At 41.6% G+C, this 23,389-nt stretch overlaps 1 protein-coding gene across 3 annotated transcripts in view; it reads left to right on the top strand.

Annotated features, from left to right (window-relative positions):
• Window positions 1-22,695, top strand: part of LOC140416871 (protein argonaute-3) — a 293,216-nt gene extending 270,521 nt beyond the window's left edge. For all 3 annotated transcript variants that reach the window (XM_072501157.1, XM_072501156.1, XM_072501158.1), the window contains 2 exons: window positions 10,410-10,609; window positions 12,205-22,695. In XM_072501157.1, the coding sequence (XP_072357258.1) occupies window positions 10,410-10,609; window positions 12,205-12,313 (309 nt within the window). In that variant the 3' untranslated portion in view covers window positions 12,314-22,695. The remainder of the gene's footprint in view (window positions 1-10,409; window positions 10,610-12,204) is intronic.
• The last annotated feature ends 694 nt before the right edge of the window (window positions 22,696-23,389 follow it).

A 23,389-nucleotide genomic window follows, 5' to 3' on the forward strand; every position in this document is an offset into this window, starting at 1 on the left:
TTGGCCAGGACACCGAGAGGTTCCTGCTGTTCTTGAAAAATAATGCTATATTCATCATATTTTATTCATTTAAATGACTGTCTCAGTTTATAAACTAAATTAACAGTCAATTGGACACACATGAATTAATTACATGAAGCCAGCATGGATTTATTGAAGGCAAATCATGTTTAACTAATTTGATTGAGTTTTTTGATGAAGTAACAGAGGGTTGAAGAGGATACTATGGTTGATATGTGTATATGGACTTCCACAAGAGTTTTATAAAGTGATAGGCTGGTCTGCAAAGTTGAAGCCCATGAATTAATAGGGGCGGCATGGCAGCACAGTGGTTAGCACAGTTGCTTCACATCGGGTTCGATTCCCGGCTTGGGTCGCTTTCTGTGCGGAGTCTGCATGGGTTTCTTCCGGGTGCTCCGGTTTCCTCCCACAAGTCCCGAAAGATGTGCCGTTAGGTGAATTGAACATTCTGAATTCTCCCTCTGTGTACCCGAACAGGCGCTGAAATGTGGCGACTAGGGGAATTTCACAGTAACTTCATTGCAGTGTTAATGTAAGCCTACTTGTGATACTAATAAAGATTATTAACGACTTCCGGGTGCGGCGATGACCAGCTGAGTCGCACGTTTCGGCAGCTCCCTGTGAAACGGACTTTTGGGCTCTTGATAGGAGCCCCAACGGCAATTTTGACGGCTAAAAACACTGTGCGGTAAACCAGAAGGGAATCCCCCCTGGATACGGATGGAAAAAGGAGGAGAGAGTGGCCAGATTGCAGTGGATCCTTTAGAACAGCGGCAAGGAAGGCAAGCAAAAACCAAGATGGCGTCGGAAGGTGGCAGTTTAACATGGGGCCCTGAACAACAGGAGTTCTTGAAATGCTGTGTGGAAGAGATCAAAAAGGAAATGAAGAAAGAGCTGTTGGCCCCGATACTACAGGCGATCGAAGGGCTAAAGGAGGAACAAAAGACCCAGGAGCGGGAGCTTCGGGTCGTGAAGGCAAAGGCAGCCGAGAATGAGGACGATATACAGGGCCTGGTGGTGAAGACGGAGACGCAGGAGGCACATCAGAAACGATGTGTGGAAAGGTTGGAGGCACTGGAAAACAACGCAAGGAGGAACAACCTGAAGATTCTTGGTCTTCCTGAAGGTATGGAGGGAGCGGACGTCGGGGCATATGTGAGCACGATGCTGCACTCGTTAATGGGAGCGGAGGCCCCGGCGGGTCCGTTGGAGGTGGAGGGAGCATACCGAGTGATGGCGCGAGGACCGAGAGCAGGAGAAATTCCCAGAGCCATAGTGGTGAGATTCCTCCGTTTTAAGGATAGAGAAATGGTCCTTAGATGGGCGAAGAAAACTCGGAGCAGTAAATGGGAGAACGCGGTGATCCGCGTTTATCAAGACTGGAGTGCGGAGGTGGCGAGAAGGAGGGCGAGCTTTAATCGGGCCAAGGCGGTGCTTCATAAAAAGAAGATAAAATTTGGAATGCTGCAACCAGCAAGACTGTGGGTCACATATCGAGGGAGGCACCACTACTTTGAGACGGCGGATGAAGCGTGGACTTTTATTGTGGAAGAAAAACTGGAATGAGCGGGTTATTAAAAAGAACGTTCGAACAAAGTGGTGGGGCGAATGTGGGGGGCAAAGAGGGGTTTTATGTACTAATCCTGCGATGTGGTAACTTTTCTCTCTCCCACAGGTGGTGATGGGGGGAGGAGGGAAGGTGGAGGAGATGGGGCATTGGCCATTGGGGGCGGGGCCAAGGGAGAAGCGCGGGCTTGGTTCCCGCGCTATGATAATCATGGCGGGAATAGAGAAGCAGGAAGGAGGGGGCGTCGCACGGTGCGAGCCGAGGTCACGGGGGGAAGCCGAGGTCAGCCAGAGTTTGCTGACTTCTGGGAGCAACATGGGGGGAGTAATTATGCTAGCGGGGGATCTAGCGGGGGGGGTGGGAGGGGGAATTACTGGGTTGCTGCTGCTGGGGAGAGGGGGGAGCTGGTATGGGAGAGGATGGGCGGGGGGGCACCGCCTGGGGGAGATACAGCTGCGTGGGAACTGGTTGAGGAGCTGGAAAAAGGTGATGGCTAATCGACAAGGGGGGGGGTAGGAAGCCCCCCAACTCGGCTGATCACGTGGAACGTGAGAGGGCTGAACGGGCCGATAAAGAGGGCACGGGTACTCGCACACCTTAAGAAACTTAAGGCAGATGTGGTTATGTTACAGGAAACGCACTTGAAACTGATAGACGAGGTTAGGCTACGCAAAGGATGGGTGGGGCAGGTGTTCCATTCGGGGCTAGATGCGAAAAACAGGGGGGTGGCTATATTAGTGGGGAAGCGGGTAATGTTCGAGGCAAAGACTATAGTGGCGGATAACGGGGGCAGATACGTGATGGTGAGTGGCAAACTACAGGGGGAGATGGTGGTTTTGGTAAACGTATATGCCCCGAACTGGGATGATGCCAATTTTATGAGGCGGATGCTAGGACGCATTCCGGACCTAGAGATGGGAAAGCTGATAATGGGGGGAGATTTTAATACGGTGTTGGAACCAGGGCTGGATAGGTCGAAGTCCAGGACTGGAAGGAGGCCGGCAGCAGCCAAGGTGCTTAAAGATTTTATGGAGCAGATGGGAGGTGTAGACCCGTGGAGATTTAGCAGACCTAGGAGTAAGGAGTTCTCGTTTTTCTCCTATGTCCATAAAGTCTACTCGCGAATAGACTTTTTTGTGCTGGGTAGGGCATTGATCCCGAAGGTGAGGGGAACGGAGTATACGGCTATAGCCATTTCGGATCAAGCTCCACACTGGGTGGACTTGGAGATAGGGGAGGAAACAGGAGGGCGCCCACCCTGGAGAATGGACATGGGACTAATGGCAGATGAGGGGGTGTGTCTAAGGGTGAGGGGGTGCATTGAAAAATACTTGGAACTCAATGATAATGGGGAGGTCCAGGCGGGAGTGGTCTGGGAGGCGTTGAAGGCGGTGGTTAGAGGGGAGCTGATATCAATAAGGGCACATAAAGGGAAGCAGGAGAGTAAGGAACGGGAGCGGTTGCTGCAAGAACTTTTGAGGGTGGACAGACAATATGCGGAAGCACCGGAGGAGGGACTGTACAGGGAAAGGCAAAGGCTACATGTAGAATTTGACTTGCTGACTACAGGCACTGCAGAGGCACAATGGAGGAAGGCACAGGGTGTACAGTACGAATATGGGGAGAAGGCGAGCAGGTTGCTGGCACTTCAATTGAGGAAAAGGGGAGCAGCGAGGGAAATAGGGGGAGTGAGGGATGAGGAAGGAGAGATGGAGCGGGGAGCGGAGAGAGTGAATGGAGTGTTCAAGACATTTTATAAAAAATTATATGAAGCTCAACCCCCGGATGGGAGGGAGAGAATGATGGGCTTCTTGGATCGGCTGGAATTTCCCAAGGTGGAAGAGCAGGAAAGGGTGGGACTGGGAGCACAGATCGAGGTAGAAGAAGTGGTGAAAAGAATTAGGAGCATGCAGGCGGGAAAGGCCCCGGGACCGGATGGATTCCCAGTCGAATTCTATAGAAAATATGTGGACTTGCTCGCCCCGGTACTGACGAGGACCTTTAATGAGGCAAAGGAAAGGGGACAACTGCCCCCGACTATGTCTGAAGCAACGATATCGCTTCTCTGAAAGAAGGAAAAGGACCCGCTACAATGCGGGTCCTATAGACCTATTTCCCTCCTAAATGTAGATGCCAAGGTCCTGGCCAAGGTAATGGCAATGAGAATAGAGGAATGTGTCCCGGGGGTGGTCCACGAGGACCAAACTGGGTTTGTGAAGGGGAGACAGCTGAACACGAATATACGGAGGTTGTTAGGGGTAATGATGATGGCCCCACCAGAGGGAGAAACGGAGATAGTAGTGGCGATGGATGCCGAGAAAGCATTTGATAGAGTGGAGTGGGATTATTTGTGGGAGGTGTTGAGGAGATTTGGTTTTGGAGAGGGGTATGTTAGATGGGTGCAGCTGTTGTATAGGGCCCCAGTGGCGAGCGTGGTCACGAATGGACGGGGATCTGCATATTTTCGGCTCCATAGAGGGACAAGGCAGGGATGCCCTCTGTCCCCATTATTGTTTGCACTGGCGATTGAGACCCTGGCGATAGCGTTGAGGGTGTTCCAAGAAGTGGAGGGGAGTACTTAGGGGAGGAGAAGAGCACCGGGTATCTTTGTATGCGGACGATTTGCTACTATACGTGGCGGACCCGGCGGAGGGGATGCCAGAAATAATGCGGATACTTGGGGAGTTTGGGGATTTTTCAGGGTATAAATTGAACATGGGGAAAAGTGAGTTGTTTGTGGTGCATCCAGGGGAGCAGAGTAGAGAAATAGAGGACCTACCACTGAGGAAGGTAACAAGGGACTTTCGTTACCTGGGGATCCAGATAGCTAAGAATTGGGGCACATTGCACAGGTTAAATTTAACGCGGTTGGTGGAACAGATGGAGGAGGATTTCAAGAGATGGGATATGGTATCCCTGTCAATGGCAGGGAGGGTGCAGGCGGTTAAGATGTTGGTCCTCCCGAGATTCCTCTTTGTGTTTCAGTGCCTCCCGGTGGTGATCACGAAGGCTTTTTTTAAAAGGATTGAAAAGAGCATCATGGGTTTTGTGTGGGCCGGGAAGACCCCGAGAGTGAGGAAGGGATTCTTACAGCGTAGCAGGGATAGGGGCGGGCTGGCACTACCGAGCCTAAGTGAGTATTATTGGGCCGCTAATATTTCAATGGTGAGTAAGTGGATGGGAGAGGAGGAGGGAGCGGCGTGGAAGAGATTAGAGAGGGCGTCCTGTAGGGGGACTAGCCTACAGGCTATGGTGACAGCCCCATTGCCGTTCTCACCGAGGAACTACACCACAAGCCCGGTGGTGGTGGCTACACTGAAGATTTGGGGACAGTGGAGACGGCATAGGGGAAAGACTGGAGCCTTGGGGGGGGTCCCCGATAAGAAACAACCATAGGTTTGCCCCGGGGGGAATGGATGGGGGATATGGAATGTGGCAAAGAGCAGGAATAACGCAACTGAAAGATCTGTTTGTGGATGGGAAGTTCGCGAGTCTGGGAGCGCTGACCGAGAAATATGGGTTGCCCCAAGGGAATGCATTCAGGTATATGCAACTGAGGGCTTTTGCGAGGCAACAGGTGAGGGAATTCCCGCAGCTCCCGACACAAGAGGTGCAGGACAGAGTGATCTCAAAGACATGGGTGGGGGATGGTAAGGTGTCAGATATATATAGGGAAATGAGGGACGAAGGGGAGACTATGGTAGATGAACTAAAAGGGAAATGGGAAGAAGAGCTGGGGGAGGAGATCGAGGAGGGGCTGTGGGCAGATGCCCTAAGCAGGGTAAACTCGTCGTCCTCGTGTGCCAGGCTAAGCCTGATTCAGTTTAAGGTATTACACAGGGCACATATGACTGGAGCACGGCTCAGTAAATTTTTTGGGGTGGAGGATAGGTGTGCGAGGTGCGCGAGAAGCCCAGCGAATCATACCCATATGTTTTGGTCATGCCCGGCACTACAGAGGTTTTGGATGGGGGTGACAAAGGTGCTTTCAAAAGTAGTAGGAGTCCGGGTCGAACCAAGCTGGGGGTTGGCTATATTTGGGGTTGCACAAGAGCCGGGAGTGCAGGAGGCGAGAGAGGCCGATGTTTTGGCCTTTGCGTCCCTAGTAGCCCGGCGCAGGATATTGCTAACGTGGAAAGAAGCCAAGCCCCCGGGGGTGGAGACCTGGATAAATGACATGGCGGGGTTTATAAAGCTAGAGCGGATTAAGTTCGTCCTAAGGGGGTCGGCTCAAGGGTTCACCAGGCGGTGGCAACCGTTCGTCGAATACCTCGCAGAAAGATAGACGGAATGGGAAAAAGAAGGCAGCAGCAGCAGCCCAGGGTGGGGGGGGTGGGGGGGGGGGGGAGGAGGAGGAGGAACCAGAAGGACTCTCAGGGTTGTTAATATATACTGTATAGTATGTATAGGTCGTTGCTACAGATAATTATATATTGGACTGTTAAATTATATTTTTGGAGAGTGTTACTTGTGACAAGGCAGTTGCCAATTAGGGCTAGTTTTCATTTTTGTTATTTATTATTTATTCATTTTTATTTTTTTTGTTTATAAAATAGGTCATTGTTATTTGTGTTGTTATAATATTGTGTAAAGGATGCACAATGTACTGTGTTGGTTGACCAAAAATTTTCAATAAAATATTTAATAAAAAAAAAAATAAAGATTATTAACGTGGATGCGAAGTTGGCTATGTGACGGGCAATAGGGTAGTGGGAAATAGGGTAGTGGTAAAAGGTTGTTTTTCGGACCATAGGAAGATGGGTTCCCAAGGGGTGATTGGTATTAGGATGTGATGTATTAATGATCTCTACTTGGATGTACAAAATTTGCAAATTTTACAAAACTTGGGATTACTACGAACTGTGAGAAGAGTCGTGATATACTTCAGGAGGACATAGGCTGGTGGGAATGGGCTGACATGTGGCATGAAATTTAATCCAGAAAAATGTGAGGTGATGTATTTTTTGATAGGAGAATGAGGAAAGACTGCATAAAATTACGGATATAATTCTCTAAATGGGATGCAGGAGCAAAGGAACCTAGGGGTTTAGATGCACAAATCATTGAATGTTTGGAGAAGTGCCTTTGTGCAATGTAACCATAAGTTTGCCATTGGCATGTGACTTCTGATGCCACCCTTGGTATAAAGTCTTGGGAGCAGAAACCATTTCATCCACCGTTTGGAACATGGGGTCAGCAGTGTGCAGTTGAAATGAGTGGATGTTGATAGCTGTAATAAACAGCAGATTAAAAGTAAACTTTAGTGTATAATTTTGTACAGGACATTGGTCATTGGGAAGTCAGTATGGGTTTCAATATTCTAGTACCTGCTTCCATGGAGATGAAGTTGGATTTGGAAATATTTTTGAAATTCCCCCAGTCTCAATGGCAAATATAAAAGATACCTATTGGTCAGTGGAATCACTCATGGAGCGAGGCATCCTCATGGTTTAAAAAAAAAAAGTTTGGGGTTCTTGTTCAGTATCCTAACAAATGTTGGGGTCTGGTCCGGGTTCATAACATTGGATCAAGAGGTGATCCTATGCGAGCACCTCTGCTAAGAAGAAAAACTTACTCTCAAAAAAGGTATTGATTGGTGCAGAAGCTCAGAAGTGGTCAATCATCAGCTACAGAATACCGATGGGAGAACTGACGAGACTTTGAACTATGCTGAGAGATACTTTGGGTCTTCAAAAAACAAAACAAGGGAGAGAAGGAAGAACTATTTACAGAAGGGCCAGCAGAAAGATAGAGACCAGAGTTCTGGATGTATATTGCAGAGTATACAAAAGAAAAGGAAGCATGAACAGCATGGAAAAAGCAGTGCTCTAACTGCAAAAAGCTGAATCACTTTGCATGCAAATGTATTGCTGGAAAGAAGAAAAGTAAACCTGTAAGGATGGTTGCTGGAATGATGTTGAACGATTAACCTGATGAATCACTCTGCATCCTAGGACAGGTTGGCGCCCTCAAATCACGAGGGAAAAAATGGTTTATGCCTATTGGGATGATTGCAGAAGGAGAGCATCAAATTTTTAAAAATATAAATCCAATTCATTTTTTCCAATTAAGGGGCAATTTAGCGTGGCCAATCCACCTAGCCTGCACATCTTTTGGGTTGTGGGGGCGAAACCCACGCAAACACGGGGAGAATGTGCAAACTCCACACGGACAGTGACCCAGAGCCGGGATCAAACCTGGGACCTCGGTGCCGTGAGGCAGAAGGGCTAACCCACTGCGCCACCGTGCTGCTCCGGAGAGCATCATTAATACAAAGTGTCAGATACACTGGTGCTATGTACAGCATCAAGAACCTTGCAGTCCTGAGTGAAATGACTCAAAATGCTGACCCACAAATTAAGTAATCAAAGGTTAATTTGAGGCTATACGATGGAATAACACTCCTCTAAAGAGGGCAAACTTAGCTGAGAATCCAATGCAATGGGAAGAATGAAAGATTTGCAGTTCAAAATTTATCACAGCACAAAGCAATTGACTGCTGAATAACCCCCTAAAAAATTACAGTGATGTTTTCACAGATCTTGATGAATATCATCTTTTAATTAGACGAGTGTGCAGCTAACTCAGAATCTTCCAAGGAGTCGAGCCTGAAAAACAAGATAGGGAAGCTTGAAAAAATGGGAGCAATCAAAAAAAAGTGACAACTCCTCCAGACTCGATTAGCAGCATGGTAGCGGTGAAACAACCTGGAAAGCTGAGTGCGTGCATCGACCCCAAAGGGCCTCAGTAAAGCTTTGAAGAGATCTCACTATTCCAGAGCAACCATTGAAGAAATGACAGCGCTAATCTTCTACCATGTTAACGATGAGGTCACCCTGCAATATGATGCCAGTGAGACAAGTCTTTGTGTTTACATCCAGAGTGTTAATGCAAACAAAATGAAGCTGCCCAAAGATTGAGGAGGAGTACCTGGCTATTCTTTGCTTGTAAGCATTTTAATCAGTACCTGTCTGAGAGACAAGTGACAGTAGTCTGACCAGAAGTCACTTCAAAACATATTTCTCAAACCACTGCTATCTGCTCCAAAGTGTCTTCAAAGGATGTTATTTTGTCTGTAGCAATATTATTTGGAAATGAAGTGCATGCAGGTGGAACGGATGTACATCGCTGCAGCATGCTGTCAAGTGCTGCAATTCTTTTGAAGAACGTTTCTGACACTAGTACAGAGTGTGAAATCTCCCAGATCCAGTGCAAAGCAACAGCATGACGTGCTCTGGAAGTTCAATCCAGCAGAGACATTGAATCTGTAAGACAAGCCTCTTGGTTAGATCGAGCAAACTACGCAATATAATGCAACTCTTAAGTGCTGCAGGAAGCTGTGGTGAAAGAATGTCTGGAAAAGTGAAGGGCACCACTATTATTTTTTTTTTATAAAGTATTGAGCAGATTGGATGAAATGATTGCCCAAGATGGCATCATGTGAAAAGAATCCCTCCTAAGGAAGTAAAGAAAGAGACGTTAGAACGCATCCATGTAAGCCATGAAGGAATTACGTCTTGTCTGAGGAAGTCAAGAAAAGTGTTCTACTGGCCAAAGTTCAGTCAATGCAGAGTTTGTCATTAACTTCAAGCTGAGCAAGCTAAAGAGCTACTTGCTACCCAGACTATTTGGATTTAAACAAGTTGACATCAACCATCACCAGTGAGATTGTAAAATGTCTGAGAGCACTCTTCAGTCGTTATGGCATTCATGACATTGTGATGAGTGACAATGGCCCTCAGTTCATGAGTGAAGAATTCAGGTGCTTCATAAATGTTTGAAAAATTCAGCACTACAAATCTCCACACTCCTTCGGGTGGCATGGTGGTACTACTGCCTCACAGTGCCAGGGCTCGAGTTCAATTCCGGCCTCGGTGACTGTCCATGTGGAGTTTGCATTTTCTCCCCATGTCTGCGTGGATTTCCTCCGGGTGCTCCGGTTTCCTCCCACAGTCCAAAGATGTGCAGATTTGGTGGATTGGCCATGCTAAATTGCCTCTTAGCGTCCAAAAGGTTAGGTGGGGTTACCGGGTTATGCGGATGGGGTGCGGGCGTGTGCCTAGATAGGGTGCTCTTTCCAAGAGTCGCTGCAGACTCGATGGGCAGAATAGCCTCCTTCACTCGAGTGAGTCTATGATCTTATGAAATTGAAAGGCTGACGCAGCAGTGAAAATTGCCAAAAAGATCATCAGAAAAAATAGAGAAAATGCAGCATCGGTGTGCACAAGGCAATCCTAAAGAATCCAAAATCCTGAAGTTACCCCCCCCCCCCCATCACCTCAAAGACTGCAGCAGTTCAAGAAGGCAGCTCATCACCATCTACTTGAGCGCAACCAGGGATGGGCAATAAATGCTGGCCCAGCCAGCAACACACACATCCTGCAGAAATAGAAAAAGAAAAGTGCTCCAATGTCCATCATCTCAGGACCCCCTCTGGTATTAACATTTTTTTTGTACCTGTTAATGGCCTTCGTGCCCTTCAATATGGGTCCCAAGAAATTGGCTATTTTTGTTGTGGCCCAAGTAATCATTTGTATATGTTTTGCATTAATGCTGTTTTTGTGCTTAAGTTAATTCTCTCTTCATAATACTAGGATCCTAACTTTCTGGTTTTATTAACTTCCACTTTAGAATACTGTACAGGTAAAACCCGACATCCTTCAACTCTTTTTAAAGAAGTTTACTATTTAGATGTATATAATAGTATGCATCTTGGACCATACTACTAGGCCACTAAAGAAGACTATCTAGAGAAAGTAAATATATTGAGAGTGGGTGATCAAATTAAAACGTTTTGCCAATATTATTATTTTTGTTTCAGGGTACGAGTCGCCCCTCACATTATCATGTTTTGTGGGATGACAACTGCTTCTCTGCGGATGAACTTCAGCTCCTTACCTATCAGCTATGTCACACTTACGTGCGCTGCACACGCTCTGTTTCTATCCCAGCACCAGCCTATTATGCACATCTGGTGGCATTTAGAGCAAGATACCACCTGGTGGACAAAGAGCATGACAGGTAAGGAAGACTAAATGTTGTGACTTTGATGGGTATTCTGCTATTGTTCTTATGGTCTCAAAGTGTAGATTTTTCTCAGGTTGATAAAAGAAGCAATAGGCAATACATTCTGATCATTCGCAGTGGTTCAGGAGTTTTCAGAAGTGTGAAATTCCCACAAACCTTTTTTTAAAGCCTTTCTATTGCAATGTCAAATTTAGCCTAATGGTTCATTCTTCAATTGAAATAAATTATTCATTTGAAAATTTAGTAAATTACTCTGAAAACATTTTCAACTACTCACCATGACAATGTTCATGTCAGCTAGGGCAAACTGATGCTCATTGAAGCAAGCTTAGTGTTGGTGTGAAACTAGACCACGGTTATGGAGGCTGGTGATATTGGAGAAGAGGGAAGGGTGTTTTTTCCAAAGTAGATCTCCAGTCTCTCATTATCAAACAGGGATATAAAGAGAAAAATTATAAAAGAGAATTGAGAGACTCATTAAGAATTTTTTCCTACTATATGCAACCAATCTTTCCTGTACACTTTACATTTGGTTTGATGTTTGTTTACTTTTTCATTACTATATTTTTCACCTTCCAAAAGTAACAGAAAACCTGGACAAAGAGTTTTTAAACTGAAGTGTAAACTGGGTTTATCAGATATTTAAAATATGCAATGTCGCAAGGGGCTGGGGATTGTGATAGGCAGCGTGGAGTTCACTCTTTCAAAAACTCACATAGTTGTCCAAATACAAAAAATGGATCATTTAATTGAAGGTCATCAGATACTCGGCAAAACCAAAAAGAAAGGAAATAAATACCTAGCTCTTCTCCAAGCCTAACTTCACACACCATATATCCCTATTTAAACTTGAACAGCCAATCCATTTCCCAGGGAAAACTCAACATAGTACAGAACAGCAACAGTCCTTCAGGAGAGCAAGGCAGAGGCAAAGTCAAAACACAGATGAAGAAGGTCAGATTACCAGAGCGAGTTCCCATACAGGCCAAATCAGGGTTTCCGTTGAGTCTGAAGTCAGCCATAAACACGCAGCAAATTCTTCACTCTCCAAGGCACCTCCCTCACCTTCGCCAAGTTGGCTTCCACCCCTAATAAGACTCGATGCTCTGCTTAGATAGTCTGGTACGGCTACAGAGCTGATCCTCGTTGCACTGATTCCTGATGGGAGTTTTCTTTGGGTCTGTCATGTGACTTGTGGTTGACTTCCTGTGGCAACCTTGGTAGCGAGAAATTCTGTCATACAGCCCCTGCTGGCATCACAAATACTTGTGTGAAGACCAAATATATGCTGATTTCAAAACTTGCAACAAATGAAGAAATGCCTTGTTTAGCCAGATATTTTACGAAAATGATACTAAGTTTTGTGGGGAAATTAATCTTACACAATAGATTAACAATACCCAGATCAGTAACATTCTTCACAGTTTAACATACACAAGTAGACATTAGACTTTGAGACTGTAGCTATATTCTATCTAGACATGAATGTATTAGTTTATTACGTGTTTTGTTAATAAATACCAAGAAAAATGCAGCTATCGAAGTATCAGTTTGTCCAGTTCTGATCATCTTTCTCCAACTATTCACAGCGCTGAAGGTAGTCACATTTCTGGACAGAGTAATGGACGTGACCCGCAGGCTCTCGCCAAGGCTGTGCAGATCCACCAGGACACCTTACGCACAATGTACTTCGCTTGAGTTTGGGAATTTCTTTCCAGAAGGAAACGAAGATTGCAGCTTACATTTCCAGTGGGGTCAGTTTACGAGCGATGTCTCCAGCCATACTGTAACTTTCACTGTGCGGAGACAATAGTTTCATAAACTGACGGAAAGGGATTGTTTACCTACGAAGATCATAGCACTATTATGCAATATGAAACCAGCCAACTGCTCTGTGTGTGTGCGTGTATGTGTGTGGGCGTGTGCTCAGTCAGACTTTGTGTCTGTGTCTTTCCTTTTTCAATATAGTTTTCTTTTTGCCTTTACCTCAGTGTTTGGCAGCACAAAACTCATCTTTATCAAGTAACATGAAAACGGAACAAAGAAAAATGTTCCACAAACCTTGGATCTCAAAAGTAGTCACTAATTAGGTCAGAAATCCAGCCATTTGCTGAGTCCTCAACTTGGGAGGGTTGGGAGGATTGTGGGAGACTAAGACATGTTTGAAAAGATATCCTCTAAGGAGTTCCTACCAGTGCTTTTTGAGATACAATAAGTCCCAAATCCAGTGTGCAACTGTTCAATTTCCACTTGCTGGTTACCAGTTAGGTCAACTGACTATTGAGCATAGCTACTAGTTATGGCTTAGTTTTATAACCAGAACAATGGAATTTTATATATCGAAGATAAAATCCGGGACTTGGATGAGCATAAACAATAATGGTGTGGGAGTAACTTTTGAAAATTCCAAGATTTGGGGGCTCGATTTAACGTAGAGACTTTTTGCTGTTTCTTTTATTGTTTACTTGCTAGCTCACAACTAAATGTGACTTCATTTTTTGTTTTTGTTTTAGCAACCTTATATTTATTAGAAAAAAATTAATGCTTAATTTAATATGAATTTACCTTTATAAAAAAAAAAAAAAAAGTATATATAGTAGCATCAATTTTATTTAGTTCTGGAATGTTAACCGTGTTGTATACTGACAGAACATTGCTACCGTTAGTGCAATAAGCGGTTGGTAAGAAAGCCTGTGTCCTATGCTGTACTGGAGCAGCAGTTGTACCACTATAACCGTGGGAGAGAGGACACCTCTGCACTTCAGAACCTTATCAGTTTTAATAAGAAAAAAAGTTGAATGCAAAAAAAAAAGTAGGGCTGGGACATTTTAATGTTAGTTTATTGGGACATTACTTTATTTAATTTACACATCTGATCACTGAAATGTGAATTTTTTCAAATATTTTTGTTTTATTTCAGTCATTCCATTTTAAGGTAATATACCAATTTTTTTATTTGGTAATTTTTCATAAAAGTTTGACTTGTTTCATTGATACCAATCTCATGACGTTGTTTGCACTTTGTAAAACCTCATGAACTGCATATTTTATCTAACGGTTGTCATTGCACTGGCTCAAACCGCAATATACAAAATGCTGCAGCCTTCTTGATGGATGGGCATTGCTTGAGTCCCAGCCCTACAAAATAACCTCTCCTCCATGTGAAAAATTTGTACTTTTACAGAATAAAAAATAACACTTTGTGGAAATAATGAAGAAACTGCAGAATTTTCCTCCCCTTTCACAAAGAGCAGGTTCATTGTCATTTGATTATAAAGCAAACTAACATATTTTCCATTTCCACCCTTCCCTCAAATATAAGGGCGAAGACGCTAAGTCTCAGTGGATACTCCCTTTTTAAAAAGAAATGTATTTTATATTTTGTCAAAATTGATTTTTCAGGCATGGCCCCAGTAAGGAAATATGAAAAACCTATCCGGTTTATCTCCATTCCTTCTACCCTGCCATTGTGATGAACTACAATCCGATTAAATCAAACAGAATTGATAGAAATGTTTTACAGTTTTATTAATTTGAAACGGCGATTACAATTAACATGGTTTTGTTTTTAAAAATCAATCTTCCAATCTAGACTTTACATGGGTGTTGCATGGGAAGGGCATAATACATATAACAAAAAACAAATTTTGATTAGCTGTTTCCTGTGAATTAAAAAGTGCTAGTCTTGTCAAGAGAAACTTTAAATAGATCCATCTTTGAAATTTTTTTTAAAATCTAGATTTCAATGGTGCTGATTCCACCACCAATCTCAGTGTGCACAGGACCAGTACTATACAAAGTCAAATGAATCTGTTCCTTTATATTGTCTTTCATGTGCAGATCTGTTTCAGCTCTTGGATACATAGTTGCCTGAAAGACCTTAAATCAGAATACCTCATTGGGTTTCACTTTACTGTTTCTTTTATATTGAGATGCTATTGGTTCCTTTTAATGCAAGCTCCACAAAGAATTTGGTCAGGGCATATTGCTCAAAAGAATTTTGTTTTGCGAATGAGAAGCCATATGTACTTGGATTCTACAGATCATGTCAAGGGTTCATAGAATTTACAGTGCAGAAGGAGGCCATTCGGCCCATCCGAGTCTGCGCCAGCCCTTGGAAAGAGCACCCCACCTAAGCCCACATCCACCCCATCCCCATAACCCAGCAACCAAACCTAACCTTTTTGGACACTATGGGAAGCTTTATCATGGCCAATCCACCTAACTTGCGCATCTTTGGACTGTGGGAGGAAACCAGAGCACCCGGAGGAAACCCACACACACACGGGAGAACTTGCAGACTCCACACAGTGACCCAAGCCGGGAATCGAACTTGGGACCCTGGAGCTGTGAAGCAACTGTGCTAACCACTATGCTACCGTGCTACCCTAAATTGATTTTAGTCAGGAGTGTACCCAATTCAGGGGAATTTTTACTTTGGAAACATCTCCAGAAGTCTGCTTTTGAGGACGGTTTTTCTTTGGAACACATTTCTTGGTGTTAATATTCTTATGAATATGATTCTCTTTATGAAGCAATGTTTTGGGAGGAACATTGTTCTGGCTCTGACCATTAAAATCATTGCCTGCACATATCCTCCAGATGCTACATTGATGAATGCACTGGTAACTGATTAACTGAAGTTGTATACATGGCAATTTCATTCTTGCAATGTATATAATTCCAGTCCGCATTCTGCTATGGATTTCATATCACACTCAAATCCCTCACAGAATAGCTGAGAGATCACAAAGGCCATCACATGGTTCGAAGTCAGTAGCTGAAATAGGAGTAGGAATATCATTATATTCATTGGAGATTCTCATACTATAGAAAGTATTGTCCATCTTTCAGTATATTGTCCTGAAAAACTGTTCAGATAGGCAAAGCAATTGTGCTGGAACATCAATAAATAATTCCTCACAAAGGGAACATAAAATCCAAAATGAAAGTTGTCTTGGCAAATTGTGTCCTCTTGCTCTAACAAAATTAATAATTGTATATGTACTCTAACTTTTCTTGAATTAAATCAACAAACATGAGCTAGCAGAGCCTGTTCCACAATCTGACGATTCCATTAGAAATAAACTTCCGTATCAACAAATAATTTACCAAACTGTACCAAAGCACTCCAAATGAGATGGCATCTCACTATTTTGATCCACCGTTTTTTAGTGTAGGAGTTGGTTGCAACCTTTCTGCTTCCATTTGTCACTCTGATCAAGTAATTAAAAAATGGTTCTCATTTCTAGCGAAGACAGACTTCATTTTCAAATCCCTCGAATCTGACCGCAAAAAATATTTTGCTCTCCCACTTTTTTTTAACTCCCTTCGGACTACCCTCTCCAGCCCATCAATTTTAAGATTTAATAACATTTTCTGGGGCTAATATCTATTCAGTGGACTCGTGCGATATTTTTCAAATCAACCTATTAGCTGTATTTGAAGGGGAGGAAAGTTCTGCAGTCCAACCACACCAAGACTTTAATACTTGGTGCCTTTGTCATGTTCCATTTGGTCTCTACAGATGATCTAATTTAATTGAGCCAATGCCAAGTCTGGATCACAATTCAAATCACCACTGTTTACTTCAGACAATGTACAATAATGGTGTACATGGAATGCTGCTCTTGCAACTTTACAAACTGATAGCATTTAAACAAAATGCTTCCTTGTACTGCATAGACTTATCAGTCAAGTGGACGTTTCCTTAACATCGATCTGTAAAATTGAGGTTTTCTGTGAGGAGGGGCCGGTGTCCCTGTACCATACCCATCAGCTCAGTTTGTGAATGCCTGCATAAAGTGCCGACAGCATTTGCAGACTAACGTCATTATGTACCAGAGTTGGGAGGGCAGTGAGACCGATAGCTGCTATTTGTTAATCAGTGTCAGACAATAACTGCACTAGGAATTGAAGAGATGCTCACAATTCCTATTTACAAGAGTGAAGGGAAGAATTTAGTGATTGACCAGTATAAAAATTGAATCAGGCCAGCTTTTTCCATATCCCTTATTGTCATTTTTTCATAGCATTACCTACTAATTGAAGTTTTAGTGCTGGTGTATTGTTAACCTGTACTGGGAGACACCACAAAACAAAATAATTAATGCACATGAAATCCTGACCAACTGCCTGTATCAATATCACCACATTAAAATTGTATCAATCAGGTACAGGTTCGGAAAGTTAGTAATATATGCTGTATCTATCCTAGTACCCCTTAGTACTACTTTGTAATGGTAGTACGGGGGCTTTTACTAGTGTAGCATCTGTTTTAGCGTACTGGAATGATCTCTCAATATAAGTCTGGTACCACTTGATGCAATATCTACCACTACATATGTAATAAGTGCTGGAACTGATTATACTGAGTACCTGTACTGCACAGGTCTAGTATCTGTACCTGTAATATTTTGGTATGGGCACAGACAGAATACAGATCTGGTATTTGTACTGGTCTATTGCTATAGGAAAGGGGTGGTTTCAGCATTTATGCTGATCCATTTTAATTATTTTTTTTGAAGATCAGTCCTTAGAAAGTGCCTTTACAGAAGCTGGTGCTGTAGATTTGTTTTGTTCATTGTGGCTGAACAGTTTTATATAATGCCAAGAATATGACAGTATCCTGTAGCTGATGTATTTAATGGCAGTTTCTTCTAAGTCAGGACCAAGATGGGACTATAATACGAAAAGCTTTGAAGAACACTCTCAATACACAACCTAACCAGAAAAGGACACAGAATAGGAGCTTTGATTGTTGTGAATTGATTACATTTATTTAAACTGTCTCCAAGGTTGAGAATTTTGCTATTTTGTAAATGTTTATACATCACTGTTGTGTTCTACCGCTTTCCCTGCAAACTGCATGTCTAAAGGGAGGGATAAGTTATACAGGCCTCGTGAGTGTTATGAAGTGTAACTGGTATGAAGCAGAGTGCATGCAGTACATTATAATGGTGATTTGTCTGTAACTTTAACAGAAGCTTTGTTTTGTAAGTGGCCTATTGCACTCTGTTTCTCTTGTTACTAGGCCTATATCATCTTATCTCTGCAAGTTAGAATATTTTTTTCTTCAGTAAACAAATGAAGCTCTGGGGGGCCTAATTCCAGTTTCTGAATTGGTGAGTGTGTATTCACATGTAAATGTTTGCGTACATTTTGGCTCTCATTCTATATCGGTGCTGATGGATTCCTAGAATAGTTTTTTTCATTTAAAAACAAAATAACTTTATTATTTGATATAATGTGAAAGAACCCTCTTAACAAATATGCTAAGCGTGCTTACTGGTACAACCAGAATTTCAGGAAGCCAATACTCACTCACTGAGAATTATATATTTGTTATTTTCCATTCTACTTGATCCTAATTGAAAGGAACAAACGTGAGTGAGCCAATGAACTGGAAGATTTACTTGTTTGTGAGTACAGTCAACGGTTTCATCTTAAAGAAGTTGACTGTATTTGTTTCTAACACTGATGGCATACGAATGGGAGAAATCTGAAGATAGTCTTTTATCAAATCAGTATCTCTTGAGTTCCTCCAGTAACACAGTGAGCAGCTGAGCCCAGAGCAAAAGCCTTGCCTTGCCTAACTGTTGGATGATATCAGCTGGGATATAATGGAGATTACAATGTGGATTAGAAGGGGGAAAGTCAGGCAGGGTTACTAATTCTCATCGATGTCCTCTGCTGTTAATCTAAATGTGTGCATGTCAAATGAGGATATGGTCTGGCTCTGCTGTAATATTGCCAACATTCTGTCTCCAGGTCCACACATGATTTGTGTCCATTTGAGCAAGGTACAATAAGTCAAAACCTTTACAGCGAGGGATAGAATATTGAAGAGAAAAATAATTTGCAATGCCTACATGATTGTTTTCTACAATTTGTTCCAATTGTTTGTATTAGTGAATCCATAAAATAAATTGGAATTTTTTTTCTTCATTCCAAGGAAATAGAAGTAATAACAAAGTTTTAAACACAACATTTCAAACTGGTTTCTTACTCTGTCTGGATACCTTTTCCGCTCTATGTTTTGGTATGTACTTGGAATTGTGCTTAAAGTATTTTTGAAATGATATTTTCTATTAGTAAATGGAATCTATTAGAGTTTTGATGGTTTGATCATATTTTGGCTGGATTGACCCATTTTTAAAAAAAATATTCTAAAGTTAGTGAAAGAAATCTTAAAAGCAAAGAATCAACAATAATAATACACTAGTATCATAGAATCTGATAGCACAAGAGGAGGCAATTTGCCCCATTATGCCTGCGTCAGCTCTTTGAAAGAATTGTAAAATTTATTGCACACCTCAACTTTTTCCCACAAACCCTGCAAACTAGTCCTCTACAAATGTGTCCAATTGCCTTTTGAAAGTTCCTATGGAATCTGCTTACACTACCCTTTCAGATCATGCATTCTTCTGTGAGATTGGGGGGGGGGGTGCAATTGTATTTCTCTAATTCTCTTGTCCATCACTTTTTAAATTTATGAGCCCTGGTTATCGATCCACAGGAAACAACCCTTCATAATTTTGAATAATCTATTAAATACATGAAGATTTATGGCACAAAAGGGGGCCTTGTGGTCAATTGTGTCCATGGCGGACGAAAAAGACCTATCCTTTATAATCCCACCTTCCAGTTTTTGTGGCCCGATCGGTTAAAGCACCTCAAGCGCACATCCAAATGCTTTTTAAATAACACCCTTTCAGGCAGTGAATTCCAGCCCGTCACCTTGAGTGGAAAAAATAATTCCTCCTCTCTAATTCTTCTAGCAATTACTTTAAACCTGTGCCCTCCTAGTTATTGACCATTCTGTTGACAGAAGTATGCCCTTCCACTATACTCTATCTAGGGCCTTCATAATTTTATACACCATTAAATCTCCCCTTAATCTTTGCTGCTCCAAGGAGAAAATTCCAGCTTCTCCAATCTCTCCATGTAACCCTTATCCTGGCAAACCTAATCTAAATCTCCAATGCTTTGACATCCATTCTTATCTGTTGATTATGAAAGCTAGTGAAGAGAGGTTGGACAGGTCAAATAATTGTTGAAGTACTCATTCCCTATCAGCATTCTTATTAATTTATCCTTTTAAGCAGCTTAAAATTGGACCAGCTTCTCATTTAATTAGTAGAGGAGAAGGAAATGTTGAATGTGAAAATGTAAATTTTAGAAATGGTGGAAAAATGAAATGTGGAAAAGTAAATCAAATGGAACCAGTTATGAGAGTGTTCATTGTACGTTGCCTGTACTAAATAGAGTAAAATGTTTTGTTAATTGAGAATTTTATGAAGAGGGATTTATTTTATGTTTTTAAAATCTTATTGACAACGCTGTTCACAACCCTCTGGTTGGCAGTTTGAGTTCATGTTATTTGAAACTTAAATTCACCAACTTCACATGCATTCAGCTTATGTTAAAGAAGAATCAGATCCTGGGGAGGAAGAGAAGGAAAAGAAGAAAAAAAAAGATCAACTATGTCTCATCTCACAGCAAGGATACCTCCAGTTAGCCGAGCACAGAGCACCATTTGTGTCAAACTCAAGGAGGAGTCTTGCACTGTTTCCTTCCTAGCTGAGACTATGTAAAGGATCAGAACTAGTAGTGGTTAGTGGTTGTGTATGGTGAGCGTTCTGTTTCAAGGAAGCTTGGGATTTTTAAAAAAAACACTGCACCTCAGTAACCTTCATATGCTGCATAAAGAAAATACTGCTTTTGGCTACATTATATCTGCTGCACATGCTTGACAATACACTTTAAAATGCTCAAAAATTGTCTTAATAGCAGTTATCAAATTGGACTTTTTAATGGAAAAATTAGCCTTTATTTTGTGGTATTTCTGAAAGTTAACTCTTATTTATTACTAATGTTTAGCACACCGCTGTGTAACATTTGCATTAGTGTTGCAATTATACATTTAGAGGGAGGATCTCTACTATCGCTTATTGCCTTTTTCTTCAGAGATGAGTGTGAACTTGAAATTATCATAAATGTTTTGGATGTTGTACCTGTTACTGTGCTGTTGAGGTTGCTTCGACTAGATCACTGGCCTTCATTAAAGAGTTACAAGAACATCACAAGCAAATTTAGCAAAAGATGAAATCCTAATTTTCAAATGTAAAATATTGATTCATCAATAGTTAATTATATGTGCATTTATTTATTCCATTAAGTGTGGTTGTGGCATTATTGTGTCTAGGGGATAATGAAGATTTTGCATTCTCCAAAAACTAGCTTTTAACTGAAATCCAGCAGTGATTGCAGTCTGTGCAGGCAGTCATAGAACTCATTGCAGGATGTATTATGTATTGTAAATCACCATAATGAAGGCCATTGATATTTTTATATTAAATTCATTATATGTTTATTTCCTTTTTATTAAACACTCTCCCACTCAAATGGCCAAATGTCAATCCATAAATCTCCAAAGTGACCTCAAATGAGCTTCATGCCGTGTAACATTTTTTCTCATTTTATAACTAAATAAAAAGTTGGCCTTTGGCATCTTTGGTACAAGTTACTAAAACTAGGAATTTATTTTTTATTTTACCCAATATTTGCAGCAATATGGTAGGTCAGCAGTGAGGCTATGTTGTGTCCTGGGAATTGAGAAAGCCATACTGAGCTATATGGGTGAGGTCAAATGACAGTATTCATTTCTCTTCCTTTATGTTAAAGTGGTAATTCAACCCATTGGATAACTTATTCCACTGCCATCAAGTATAATTTTCTTTATGATGTCATATTCAACTCTCTGACAACATAACAGTTTTTTTCATGTGAAAGTGTGGAATTCCCACTTTTATGGCTCCTTGCACCATACACCATTCCCTAGCCAAAAAAAATGACCAGCAGAGCTCTTTCTCGATCTCTGGTCAATCTTGATCCAGATATTTAGAAAGCAGCTGTGGTGGGTGACTTGCCTGCTGAATTTCCCCTCCCTCTGGAAAAGTGCCTGACCGTGACTGCTTCCCTGATGCATGGCTGAGTTTTGAGAATTTACCATGTGGGGAATGGGAAACCATTTATGATTTACCAGTCTATAGCACGGTGTGTTGCAGTATCAATGCGCTTCTGTGCCATGCCATTGACGTTGTAATAAATCTTAACTGCATTGGTGCAGATTTCCACATAATAAAAATAAACTTTTTTAATAAATGTAATACTGGTTTATGTCTACATTTCTGCCTGTGGTATTAACAAATGCAGTGACAGAGCTGCATCAGTTACATCATAGGTAACTGGGACCCAACACACAAATATGATATAGTTGCTAATAACACCTGAAATAGCTCTGTGGGAAGCGAAGATATGATGACCATCCTATAGATTGCCTAAGTGAAACTGATGAATTTGGGATCGATTTTCTTTGTGGAATAAACAGCATTCCCTCTGTTTCCTGTATTTTTTTGCATACCAATCAGCTTTCATTGAAGCTGAGAAATATCTGACTTGTTCAGTGCTGACCTTCCAGGAGATAATTTTTTTTAACCCTCTTGAATACTGAATGACATTGCTTTGTTTTTATTTTCAATTACTCACATTTTTATTTGGAATGTTCAGTGTGGTGCCTAAGTACCCCATTGCCCTGGAGTTCCACTGCGATGTTACTGAATTATCCCCAAATTGCATTGCTGAAACTGTGGCTGCATTTGGTGGCTGTTAAACTTCAACAGGTTGTCAAACTGAATCAGGTAATTGGGTATTTCATAGTTCTCACCAGGCAGAACCATAATCAGCAATTCAGTTTAAAAAAAAAAATCAACCAATACATGTGCTTTGCAGCTTTCTAAATATGCATTAATATATAATGCCTTCAAATTAGCTTTTGATGTCTTGACAAGAGATGCACATTACAATTTAGAAATGCACAGAGCTCAGAACATTTCTTACATTCAAAGCATTCTCTGAATAAGATAGATTATGATCTTCATCTTTTTTGATGCATAATTGTTACTGTAGTCCTCGAGAGTTAATATTGATGCAACATGTTTTTGGAAATGTATTCATAATATGAAAAAAAAAAAAAAAAAAAAAATTCTAGCCCGGTACATTCTTGTAACAAAAAGAAATAGTGAACCTGATTTTTTGTTAAAATACAAATGTACTTGCCAGTTGACTAGTTGGATTTTGTTGTCTGAGACAGTCTGATCCAAAGTTTTGTGTAACTGGGCAAATTCCACCAATCATTTTCGGCGCTGAGGAATTTTCAAAATACCTTTTACCCCATATACATTTAAGGAGTTGAATTTTCTTTCATATGAAACATTCAATTAAACATTTTATATAGTAACATGCAGATCAATTGGCCATGTGATTCTATACAATGGTTTTGCTATACATTTTTAACATTGTATGATTGCTGAGTTAAACTTCTGAAAGTATTTTGGGACAGTGTTGGCCTTGTCTCATGGAATGAGAAGTGTTTTTCTTCAGCTAATAAAATCTGTGATCCAACAATATTATTAGACAATAAGTTTCACAATGAAACCTCTGTGCTTTATTTGGTTGTGTTACCAATGCTTTTTTTCTTAGAACCCTGCCATTGTGCAATTCTAAATTCAAAATATTCTTGGAATAATCCCCAAAAGATAAATTGCAGTTGTTATAATTTTTATTTTTGCTACATCTTTTGTTAATGTTTGATTTCTTCAATTTTTCCCCCTCCCACCTGCTTGTGCTCACAAACCAGTAAAAGTGTATCTGGAAACATTTCCCAGTTATGCATTAACATTACATCATCCTGGCAGTGTCTTGTGGTTTGTC

The sequence above is a fragment of the Scyliorhinus torazame genome, chromosome 1 (assembly GCF_047496885.1).
Source record: "Scyliorhinus torazame isolate Kashiwa2021f chromosome 1, sScyTor2.1, whole genome shotgun sequence".
Lineage (NCBI taxonomy): Eukaryota > Metazoa > Chordata > Chondrichthyes > Carcharhiniformes > Scyliorhinidae > Scyliorhinus > Scyliorhinus torazame.